At 27.9% G+C, this 13346-nt stretch overlaps 1 protein-coding gene across 4 annotated transcripts in view; it reads left to right on the forward strand.

The window, feature by feature from the left end:
- LOC111030942 (mediator of RNA polymerase II transcription subunit 12-like) overlaps positions 1-9925 on the forward strand; it is a 115806-nt gene extending 105881 nt beyond the window's left edge. For 2 of the 4 annotated variants that reach the window (XM_022310682.1, XM_022310684.1), the window contains one exon: positions 3185-3995. In XM_022310682.1, coding sequence (XP_022166374.1) covers positions 3185-3552 — 368 coding nt within the window. In that variant the 3' untranslated portion in view covers positions 3553-3995. Of the gene's footprint in view, positions 1-3184; positions 3996-9407 lie in introns of those variants that run through there. The other 2 variants (XM_022310683.1, XM_022310685.1) reach the window with 2 other exon arrangements.
- Positions 9926-13346: the final 3421 nt, after the last annotated feature.

Below are 13346 nucleotides of genomic sequence, written 5' to 3' on the forward strand. Positions count from 1 at the left end.
ATATTATGTAAAATCATTTCATATACTAAATGTGAAGACGAAAAAATTACTACCAATATTTTACTATATTTCATATTATATTCTTTGGTATAACTGTGTATTGTACATTTGTACATAATTTACGATTAGATAAATTAAAACTGACGATATTGTAGATTCACAAATCATATGCATACCTCGTGTCACTCGACGTAGATGCATGTGTTTAAAATTGTTCTTGGTCTTCATTAATTTATGCTTTTACAATTATAATCAAATTATATTATTAGAATGATGAAATATTTCACACATTTCCTGTTTGTATTCCTTGAAAGTGGACATTTTATAACTGGAAATCGACGAGTCGAGAAAATGATCACTTATGATAATAATTTCCGTTAGAATGGAAGAATATGTTATAATACAGTATAGCATATTCTGAATATCTACCGTCATACATAATTTAACTCAGTAAATTGAGTTTATGAGTTTCCTAATAATTTATTTGGAGTTGTATTTTATTTACAATCAATATAAGATTTTGTAACAACGCATAAATTTAAAACAGGATATTATATATAGTCTGGCGAACTTTATAGAGATGGGGTTAGGTTAGGTTAAGCAGTAACTAGACTAGCAAGGATATAATAATATAGGTATATTCAATATTGGTTACGTTTAGGTAGTGAGATTTGGAAAAGTTTATACAATATATTATAATGTCAGTATACAAAATGTATCGGAAGTTTTTAAAGTTTCCACTCATGATTCTAGTACGGTGGTCATACATATTATAAACCTAGTAAATATCATTGTATATTACCCGGATGTTAAAAAGTTCATAAAAAATCTTTAATAGATATCAAAGTAAAATCGACTTGAAAAAATAACTCTCACGTCGTATGTATACTAGCTATGCAGGTAGGGGTGTGTTGTGTATTTGTGTGTGTGTGTGTGTGTGTGTGTGTGTGTGTGTGTGTGTGTGTGTGTGTGTGTGACACAGCTATTATTGTATAATATAATTTAATATTTATATTTAATTTATTATGTAATATGTTTATTTCCATTGCATGAATGTATATACATATGTACAGTAGAAATCGGTTATAACGACATTGGAGGGGACGGTAAAAAATAATTGTTTTATTTGACGTATCGTATACTAACCTACATTTGGGAAACAGGGTGCCAAAAAATAATATGTTGATTAATTATATTATAAGATTATTACAATATTATAGTAATATTAAATAATATGTATAAACATGCTCATTTATTATCCTTTTTTTTTTTAAAAAAAAAAGGTAATTTTAGTTTTTATTGAATTTTCTCCAATTTAATATTAAACTTGACCTAACCGACTCATACCTACCGTAGCGCGATCTTATCCAATTTTAAAGTAAACTATGGTCGTGGTAAGCAATAAATCTTCAATACTAGATGGTTAAAAAATGGAGGGAAGTATGAAAAAAATCGAAGAACTAAGTGTTTGATTTTCTAACAGTTTCAAATATCAAAGAGTTAAAAAAAATTTGAATTACCTAGAGTTATAAAAATGTTAATGCATATAGGTACCTAACAGAGACATATTATGATACCTTGTTAATCAACAACATATAGCTGTCGACACACTTATGTTAGGTATATCTGCTTACTTTCAAGGCATCCCAAAACAACTATCATCACGTCTTAGCGATAAAAAGTTTTACAATTCTGAATGAGTATGCCATAGTAGAATGTTTGCTACATCGAAGTAGTGTTTGGAGGGAAAAATGTAACTTCCATTATATAACTTAAGTGTGGGATTATTGTAAACTATACAATATAATACAATACTTGAAAATCTTGAGTTTCTGATTTTTCATACCCGTATATAGAATGAAACCAACTGTTCATTAAATAACTAGGTATGCGGTCACACATGCCTTTTTCTTCGAACGGCAGATTGAAGGAAAATTTTCATGACCTAAAACAACGAAACTTTTCAGCTTTTCCTATGATAAACGATTATAACTTTTTTTAGACAAAAGTGTTCATATAGCACCCGGGAAACTAACAGTGTCCAGGTCCGTATTTAAACATTGCATATGCCGGAACAAAATATTTTAGACCAAAAAAAAAAACAAATATTTTTTAAAATATATGGTTTAACTATTTTGATATAGACAATGCCAGTTCATAGAAAATTGAATCAACTATGAATTTCACACCCACTTATAAAATATCATATAATATACGCATGTTCCTTCGTGAGGTTTTGTCAAATTTACTTTTAATTATGATCATACAAATGTAACATAATTTAATATAACTTTTCTATAAATATTGATGTATCATCTATTATATATTTCTCAAATATTTAGGAAACAAATGTTACATTGTAGATTTTATGTTAAGGGGCTTGTATACAGGACCTGTTTTATGGTCTAAAATATTGTATATGTATACAGAAAGAACTGAAATCCCACATTAAGTAATCCGATTTTGATATATTTTTTTTTTTTTGGAAAGACGAATACTTCTTATAGGACGCATCTCTAAACCATAATATTATATAATACGACTTTAAATATTATCTAATTTCACAAGATTTTGTAATAATAAAATCAGACAACTCTATGAGGCGTAAGAGCTTTTTTTTTGCAAAGAGTGTTTTGAGTAAAATATCTCGATTTTCGGCACTACCGTTGACATGTGGGGTAGATACCCGATACTAACATAACACAACTGCACTCACAGTAGTTAACATTTACGACTAATACAAAGGACACGAGAACAGCATTAAATATTGCAACTCATCAAATAGATAAAATAGATACGAGCAGGGCTTATTCATGGCTTAATACTATTATTAATATTATTTTCCTATAAACTGATGCAAACAATATACTGTTTTTGAACTGCAATAATTGTTTTCAGATACCTTATAATAATAATAATATACTATTTACTACTTATTTAGTATACTATTTTTATACATAAAAATATAGGTACATGATAATAATGTAAATTTACCGATCCCTAAATTTACAAAACAATTTGACACTCCCTTTCATAAAAATAGATGTGTGCCTGATGGTGTCGTTATATAATACACTCGATTTCTACTGTATATATTATATATATAATACATTACGTACCTATAAGTGGAACCGACATGGGAAAGCGTGACGGGGGCGTTTTGTGCATATATCGTATACAACAGGTGGTTGCTACGCGGGACGGCGGCCGATGACCGAGGACGAGTGTCAAGTGTTTGCGCGCGCAGCCGAAAAGATAGCCGAGGAACGGTCCATGGAGCGGATCGCGTCCACGTTCCGGACCGCTGCTGCGGCGGCCGCCGAGGATTACATTCGCCGCGGTGGCATCTACGGTGGTGAGTACGGCACGGCGGCTGGCTGTGTGATCGGTGATTACACGCCCCCTCACGCCATGCCGCTGTTGCCGGACATGCCGACCAGGAGCAGGAGGCTGCTAGAGAATCTGGGAAGTTCGCCGATCACCGATTCCGTGCTATTGGACGGCGAACAGAAAGCCATGCAGAAGAAAGTCAACTTTCTCAACGTCCTATGAGACGGATAAAAAAAAACACGCCATCGCTTATATATAATAATAATAATAATAATAATAATAATATCATGTGTTCCATGTGCCGTGGCTTGAAATCCAATTGGAAGTTTTCAATTTTAATTCAAAGCAATTATATATCGATTTAATCGTTTCAGAACTCGTAGATAGATTTTCAACATAATACAATGAAAAGAAAAATAATTTTTCTTTTTTCAATTAAAATATCACTTTTACAATTTTGATTTCTAACTATACTAGTTTGATTGTCGTTCGTGCTTTCCAAACACGTCGTCCAGGACAAGCCTGCAGAAAATCTGAAATTTTAGTTATTATTACATACAACTTTACTGATGAACAATATTATGGCTCTGTTGGATATTGTTGTGTTTTAAATTGTAATAAATTTAAAATCGACTTGCCTATCAAAATTATAAAACGGTTATTAATATGATATAAATAATAATCGATTTCAGTTTACATTTTAACATTATTAATATAATTTCGATTTTACAGAAGATTTTTACTTTTAGATTTCAAGCCTGGCCGTGTACCTATACTTACTAGTTAATTTACCTACTAGTTTACCTATATTTAGCTGTTATGTTATATACATTTTGTATTGTAACCTCACTTGACCCCAAAGTACGACTGCCCATGTACACATGACTTTCAGTGGACGGTTGGATCGACACGCACAATAATAATCACATCATATTATACGTACGAAATCGATTGGATTTCACACCTCCTTCCAAAATACGAAACATATTCGCATAGTACACTTATTTATACTCAGGGCCATGTTAACTCTTTTATACTAAATCTAAACTATAGGTAATATCTAATCACATGGTTAGGAATTGAATCGATTTATACACGTTTAGAAAATTATATATGTCCACTAAAAAAATAGTGTGACATTTACTAATTTAATTTTTTTAAATATTATTTTAATCATGTTTTATGAAACATTTGAATGTAATTTAAAATTTAAAAAAAAAACATATTGCTCCCGCTATTATTAAAAAATTTGTACCCCGAGTAGTGGACCTTCTCCCCCCTCTCCCTTGAACATGGCACTGAGTCTTCCTAAATACTATAATATGATATACATCTTTGTTCATAGGTACTAAATGCAGCTAAATTATTAAACTGACGCGTTTAACAAATATAACTGAACAACGAATCTGTAATATCTAAATATCAAATAAGTACTATTAGGTACCAGTAGGAACAACTACCAACATTATTACCACGTCCGTATCATACCGTAGGTATTTTGTATAACTAACGAACGCCGTCCAATGTTTTTCGACAGTATTGTGCAACTTATATTTTAAAGCTTTTGGTTAGTAATATGTTGCACATCGATGCTTTCTGAATGGTGCTTTATTTTTACCATTATAATATGATTGAAATGATTGAATATATGACTTCATTGCAATAGCGTCCACGGAGTATATGATACAACATTATTCAAGTCGGATGCGACGCAATCAAATTTATTTCCGTACTAACGATATTGTGATCTGACGATATAATTATAAGCTACAAACTAAGTGTTTTATGCCATTCGAACGAAAATTGCTAATCAGCCAGCAAACATTCCGGTTTATCATTTCGTTTCGTATAGGATTACGGGATTTTATCACGAAAAGGTGGAGTGTTTTCCTGCAGTAATCGATCATTTCGATTAATCACACCAACATATTTCGATTTTCCCTTTTGTCCTTTACCTCACATACACACGTCAAATTTGAATTATACTTAAATCTGTTATGAACAAGACTCGTCTCTTCAGACAGCGTAAGACATAACCGTTTAATACACGATTAATGGAATAATTCTATACTTCAGTAGTTTCTAATAGCTATAATAATTATCGTTTAAAACGTCGATGGTTGGCGAAAAACATTGATATTAGGCATTGACTATTCTAAGGGCTTCCTCGTGGTTTCAAATCATTTCGAAACGATGTACTATAAGTATAGCATAATGTACTTAATTATTGTTTTAACTTTTTAAGCCATCAATCAACTCCAGTGTTCTCGACGTGTGCGCGTATTAGATTTGATACCGTTGCAGACGTCAAAATTACCGAAAAGTTGTAATAAGAAACTCACAATTTATTTGTCGTTTAGGTATATTACTCCACAATGGGTGACAAACAATGTACATTTTCAATTATTACCTATACATCGCACTGGTTAGAACTCACATAATATATAATTAAAAATAATATATAAGTTGGTATACATGCATTGATTAATGATGAGTGTTAAACGCGCTTGGTGTATGTGGTTTTGAAAATAAATAAAACTATTTTTTTTACATAATACCTGCGCATAGTAATGATAATGACAATTCGTATCAAAATTTGATAATTTTAATACCTATATATTTTAATATATTACCTAATATATTATTATATTATAATATATACCTATCATAGTTTCAACCTAAGAACATTTTATGCTATACATTTACTGTACAAATAATTCATGAATGTACGTTTGAAAAAAATAGATATATTTTATTAATAGGTATATGCAATAAAAAATAAAATAAAAAACAATCTTTATTACTATGAGCTCAATTGATAAATTTTATGGAATAAAAATAAGTAAATGAAAACAATTTGTAAAAATTAACGACTTTGAACGTTTTTGATCAATCGGTTTTAATTCGTGTTTCAGATGTAACTACTGTACCTAATAAATTCACTTGAATGTATATTATTTCAAAGCACAATAGTATTAAGTATAATATATATAACTATAATAATTCAATAATAACTTAACATTTTAGATTTTGTTACGAACGTAACCTAATAATATTAACCATAATTATTTTTACAAATATTATTGTACCTATACTTACTGCCGTTTGTACTAGTGTAACTAGTGTAATCAAATCTTAACTTTAGAAGTTTTTGTTAAATAATAATATGATGTCATATCGACTTGTTATCGAATTTAAATGAGATAATAATCATTTCCGAACGAAACGTCATCGTTCATTTTTAATATTCTGTTTATTTTCCACATCAAAACGATTTATTTATCAATAATCATACTCGTAAGTTATCTATATGTTTATAAAGTAATAATTAATTGTGTTCAATAGTACTATAATATTATTATGTTTAATTCAAAAATATAGATGCCGAGCATAGTATAACAATATATAATATAAAAGTAATAGGTAGGTAAGTAAGTACTTCAATATAGTTCAATCTCTGTTTTATACAACAATCACGTGAATAATAACCTGGTGACACAATGTACTACTAGATTTTTAATAATTTTGGTTACAGTATTTTAATAATCAATAATCAATAATCGTTATGATTTCCATGCACGGGCCAGATTGGACTTCAAATTTCTGCCCAGGATTAATCCACACGGCAGTATAGGACAACATAACAGGAGTGTAGTTATGTTCAAAATAAATTAATAATGTTGATAACATATAATATAATAACATGGTTTATGATTGATATCGCATACAAACCAAATTTATAGATCACCATAGATGCTTAAAAGTGAATTCGTATAGATTTTCTATGATGTTATGTGAGATAATATACAGCCAAACAGGGATTGTATTGGGAAAATCAGAAGGGGGGATGCAAGAGTATACAAATTTATGCACACCCGGGTATTGAAATGTCTCATTGATTCGGGTTTAATATTAAAAAGGGTGAGCATAAATATATTTTGAAGAGAAGAGAGAAAACGTCCTCCACACCCCCTCCCATGCAATTCAAGCACTAATTAACATAATATAATAATATTTCTATCATAGAATTATAAATTATTATTAAGACTTGTAGTTGTATAAGTGTCTCGTTGAAATAATATCGAATTAAAATAAAAACATGTATAAATATACACATATTATTATTATTACAAATACCTCATTTACGTTTGCGGTTTGAGGCGGTAGAAAAAAAAGATAATAATATTCAATGTTATTATGATGTTTTCGTGCGATTTGTTTAGTTATATAATAATATATTTTTTACTATGATATAATTAGGGATTTACTTCGACTTTATAAGACGGTTATTTTTCAAACGCACATAAAATTTTATGTTGAATAATTTTACTGTATTATACTGTAATAATATTATTCCTGAACCAGATTGTTCAATAATTTTCTCAAAACTCGAGTAATTTAATAAGACTTTTTAATTTTAAGACCTTTATTGTGTGTCATTACTTGAATTGAATATATATTTATATATATTGATCTACACCACAGTGTGTTTGTCGGTGTAAAAATTACGTTATATTATATCATACTATTATGGTATATATGAAACGTTATACAGGGTGATTCACGAAACACATTGGTAGATAGTAGCCCACAATGATTTTTGACGGAGCAGCAAACCTCTTACAGTGATAATATTATATATTACCTACCTATACCTAGCCCGCCAGAAATTAGTGAGCATGCCAAATGAATCACGCTGTACAACACATTAGATAATATAATAATAAATTTATTATAATTAATAACCTAGTGATAGATGAATTAATAATGTAACAAATTGAATTCATTCTGTACCTCAGAAATCGCGTATTGTTGTGTAAGTACCTATCATTTGCTCTAATATTATTTTATACTTATAACACTATAATAATACTAATAAGTAATAAGTAATTAATAATAAAAATAATTCAAAACAAAAACCGAAAACATATAGATTTTATTGATTATACCTCATCGTCTGAGAATTAATTACCTTCAAATATAAATTTATGCAGACATGACGAACGCATTATTTTGAATGAAATTGTACTCAAATCTCAAAGACTACATAACTATAATAATATTATAATATACTTTCTCAGCAGTCGACACACAGGTCATACATTACCTAACCTAATCCTACCAAAACAGTATTCAGATTATTGACTCATTGAAACATATTACAGAATTTATTTTCGAAACTTGTTATCATAATATTATGTACATATCTCTAGCTCATTAGAATACTAATAAAATTATTATCATCGACTACCTATGATTTCTCGTTTAGATGTGTTTCATCATATCAAAATATGTTTAAAATTAGTATTTAAAGCAAAGTGAAGTTGGCACGCTGTGTCTGTGTTGTGTGTTTTATAGTTCAAGTTTCGACGCGTTTATTGCGAAAAAAATATCCACAAATACCTACCTATTATATAAGTGTGATTGAAGTATTAATAATAATAATTTACTTATACTTGATAATATTATACTCTATTACATATCCATCCAATTCCTTATTTTACTCTACTAAATTTGTTATTTTTTTTTTAACTAAAATTTATTTACGGTTATTGTTACCATATTGTTAACGTGTGCGTATTCAATTTGACATATTGACAAATTTAAACGCAGTTAGAAATATATTATAATATTATATTATATACGCATCATATAATTAACCACGTTAAGTGTTACTGTTGTAATAAAATATGTTACTAGGTATATGTGTTATAATATGAATTTGTTGAATAATATATAATAATATAATGATTTGGCATTTTCGGCTATACTATGGCTACATAATATTGTAGTATAATATTGTAATAATAATTATAATGCGTGTAATTGATACATTATTATGATTACTCTCGATAGGAGTGAGTTGTGTAACTACTTACCTATATAGTTAATTATTATCGTTTAGAAACACTTGGAACACAATATTATAATATCGTAGCATGTATAATAATGTATATTAAAACATAACAGTAGACAATTTTATATTGTTACTTGGTGGAAATATTGTTTTAATGGAATTAAGACTTTACATATAATAAATCAAAACACGATTGAAAAACAAAACATTTTGCTTTCAGGAAGATAGAAGAATAACATAACGAATTTGGACCGCAAATGTCGACGTGATCAAAGTACTACCAGAAAATTCTAAGAAAAATCCGGTTTGGGAGCTTATCGTAATAGGAAATTGTTGAGGTCAAAAGACTGAGATTTATTACGCGTTTAAATTGTCAGTTTTCGATGGGCACAATTTTTGGTATCAAAATCAAACTTCTAAATATTTTTACCAGTTTTGTTCCATATATACCGTATTGTGCTTGTAGGTATTAGACCTAGATATTTGTCGGCCACTTTATACTATAATGTGTCCTTCGATATTATTTTACTCTATAAATCATTTTTAAACAATATCACCGCTTGTATAACTGTTACCTATATAATTTTGAAATTGTTACCTATATTATCTTTCGAAAATTTAATTAATTTACTCTTCGATGTAAGCAATATTAGACGTATTGTACATACTTATGCGACGAGAAAAATATCTACCTATGATATAATATTAGTTAATATAGATGATCACCCTATTCGTTTTTCACACTGTTATATCTTCCAATTACGTATGTATACCTTCTAGAAAAATAAAATATAATTTATACTTAGTTGAAACCAAAAAGTGTGCGATCGGTTTTTTTTCTTTTATTGTTTAAACATACAACTACATATATATAATATATGTAATATATATATATATTGCTATTATTGTCATAATATTTTAATAAATATTCAAATACTACACATTGTCGCAACGCGTTAGAGTATAGCAATCACAATTGAAAAATGATTTTATTCACCACAGTTTTTCGTGCACTTTTTGGGATTATTTTTTTAGACATTTTTTTTTAGCTTATATTCGGTTTAAACATTAATATGTACCTACCTATATTATTACGATGATAATATTAAAGTTCTGTTGTATCTTATAATATTAATAATATTCCTTGATGTCATTACTCATTACAAGATTAGTAAACCTATCGATTCAATATTAAGTATATGTACAAATTTATTTATATATACCCTCACACGCTTTACGTAAATAATAACAATATATAATATTATAATTTATAACCGATATGAAATAAATATATTAAAAAACAATATTAACCTAAAGAATATTTTTGTTTTTCATTGATTAATCGAGATTAACCTGTAGATGCCAACATAATATTATTATATATCATGTACCTATATAATATGTACCAATGTATGCGCATGACACGAAATTTTATATAATTTAGGCTGTAGGGCTTACACTGTAGAACCTTTAATTACCTACTTATCGAAATTATGGAACCGTAATATCAGTAATATGTCCTTTTTGTATAATAATAATATTGAGTACAGAGGAAAAGTTTAATATGTTTAAAATATTAAAAAATAAATCAATAGGAATAGATACTTAACCTACACATCTACACTTATTTATTAATATTCACTTGAAAAAAAAAATAATAATTTAAATCTATAATAATTATCTATTTACATTATATTTATATTATCATTGTATCGGACGAGTACATTTTATTAATATTCCACCAAGTAATAATATATACAATTATCTCGAGTTAAGAATTTTTGTTTATTTTTGTTGATTGTATTTGATTAAAAAACAATAATAATTGTAGTTATACATCTGTTGGATATTTTATTATTACTATATTATTACAATAATTACAAGTATTATAACTACCTATAAATTATTTGCTATGATTATAGTTGTGTAATTTTTGTCATGTATGAAATCTTAAACTTTTTTATCTTGTTATTCCCTACTATTGTTGTTAACTATTTAAAATTCGTCCGATTAAACTAAATCTAATTCGTATACATAAAATAACATAGGTAAATGTAATGTTTGTTCATTATTATTATTATTATAATTTTTTGTTTGTTTGTTTGTCAAGATACACTTAATTGTTAGTCAATAAATAAATAAAAGAAGAAGTGTTTTAAATACACTCGACAACATTATATTGGGTGTCTATTATGTTCTATGTATGTTTTTTTTTAAATTTCTACTGCTAAATAATAATTTTTATTTATATTTTTTTCATTATTATTATAATAATTATAAACCGTTACAAAGTATGTAACTATTATCGTTTCTTATATATTATGTACCTTTACATCTGTTTATAATTATATCGAAACAAATCATTTATACTGCTATAAACTATAAATATTATACCAGTTTTATCTTTTGAATGAAAAAAAAAAGATTTTACTATTCCATATTTACAAAAATGAACGACAATGTGATTCAAAGAATAATATTATATTAATGTTGAAATGTTGTGAAAATAAAAACGAGATTATCTTTGAATGTACAATAATTATTCCGTGTTGTATTATTGTTAGGTGTTCGATTATTTTTGTTTGTTGAAAATTAAAATTTATAAAAATCTGCAGATATATTAGATGATTTTAGTAAATATTACAATATAATATTATAGGGATTATGCATGTCATTGCTAATAAACTGTATAATATAATATTATTAACTAATTGATGTTCGAAAATATTTTTTTTTTCAAATACACTTTACTCTTAGCTAAGCAATCAGATTATACTATGCGGAAACACCTCACGGTCTCGTGTTCTTAGACGTATTTATTGAAGTGGTGTAGTGGAGTTGAGTTTACTGATGTAAACGGCAGTTACTCACTTACCAAATGTATAATATTATTGAGTAGGTATAGGAAAAATATAAGAGTGAATACTTGGCTATACGGCACAATGCGACCGTACAAGGATAACCATAGCTCAAAGTATATGAATTGAAACCTCTAAATACCGGACACCCTCACTGAAATTATGTTCGTTATTTAGAGGGTTCAGTTTGTAGAAAGTTTGAGGTTTGTTCCCCAAAAAGCAAAGTCCACTATTTGGAGATGTTCATTATTTATAATTGTCCATTATGGGAGGTTTCACTGTAATAAGTAAATGCATTTATCATACAACATGATGTTCCTAATACTATCCTACATACAAATTTAGTTGGTACGAATCTCTAGTTAGAGAGCCTATTGTTGATAATTTACAAATAAGTGAAGACCCTCAAAAATCAACTACAAATCTAAAAACAAATAGCTAAATATTAAAGTGTACCCCCTGCTCCATCCTCCTTGTACGACTGAAAACTAATTTCCAATTTTTAAATGTGAGTTTATGAAATTATAATGTATTATTACTAGTAAATTCTGTGAATGGTAGAAGTACTATTAAGGATTTTAAAAGTTAAAGTTTGTGAATAATTAAATTTATGAAATACATAATAATATTTTATATTCATAACAAAAATGAATTTAAAAAGGCGATCGCCACTTACTGCATAGAACCGTGATCAAGAAAATCTTAACCGTATCAGATCAAAATGAAAAGAAATTTAGATTATTTGAAATACTGTAAAATATTATATTTACCTCATTAATCCTTATGCACTATTTTGTGTAAACACAAAAATCAACATTTTTTTTACACAAAAATTATACATTTTAAAGCTTCTAATAAAAAACCTTATAGTTTTTCTTTCCAGATATTCGTTACGTACATGAAGTTGGCCTCCCCACATTCTGCAATTTTTGTCAAACAAATTGTGAACAATTGTAAATAATTGTAAATTCAGTCCCCGAATTTTTAAATCATCTGGGACCTCGGGAAATAAAAAAACAAGTTGAGGGGGAGGGGGGCAAATTCACGCAGCCACCCCACAGAGGTAGTCCGATCGAGTTCGATCAAATTGTAAAAATTATGCTAATGTTGAGTTATCGAACCCTTATTGAAGAAATTAAAAATTATATTTTTTTTAATCACTTAGCTAATTTTTATGAATTTATAAAAAAAATTACAAATTTCTAAAAATTTCTCAAGTCTATTTCTATCCCAAAAAGAGTCAAAATATTATGAAAATATTACCATTCATTATAAATGCTAATATAAATATTTAAACAGCA

Source organism: Myzus persicae, unplaced genomic scaffold (genome assembly GCF_001856785.1).
Source record: "Myzus persicae strain clone G006 unplaced genomic scaffold, MPER_G0061.0, whole genome shotgun sequence".
Classification (NCBI taxonomy): Eukaryota; Metazoa; Arthropoda; class Insecta; order Hemiptera; family Aphididae; genus Myzus; species Myzus persicae.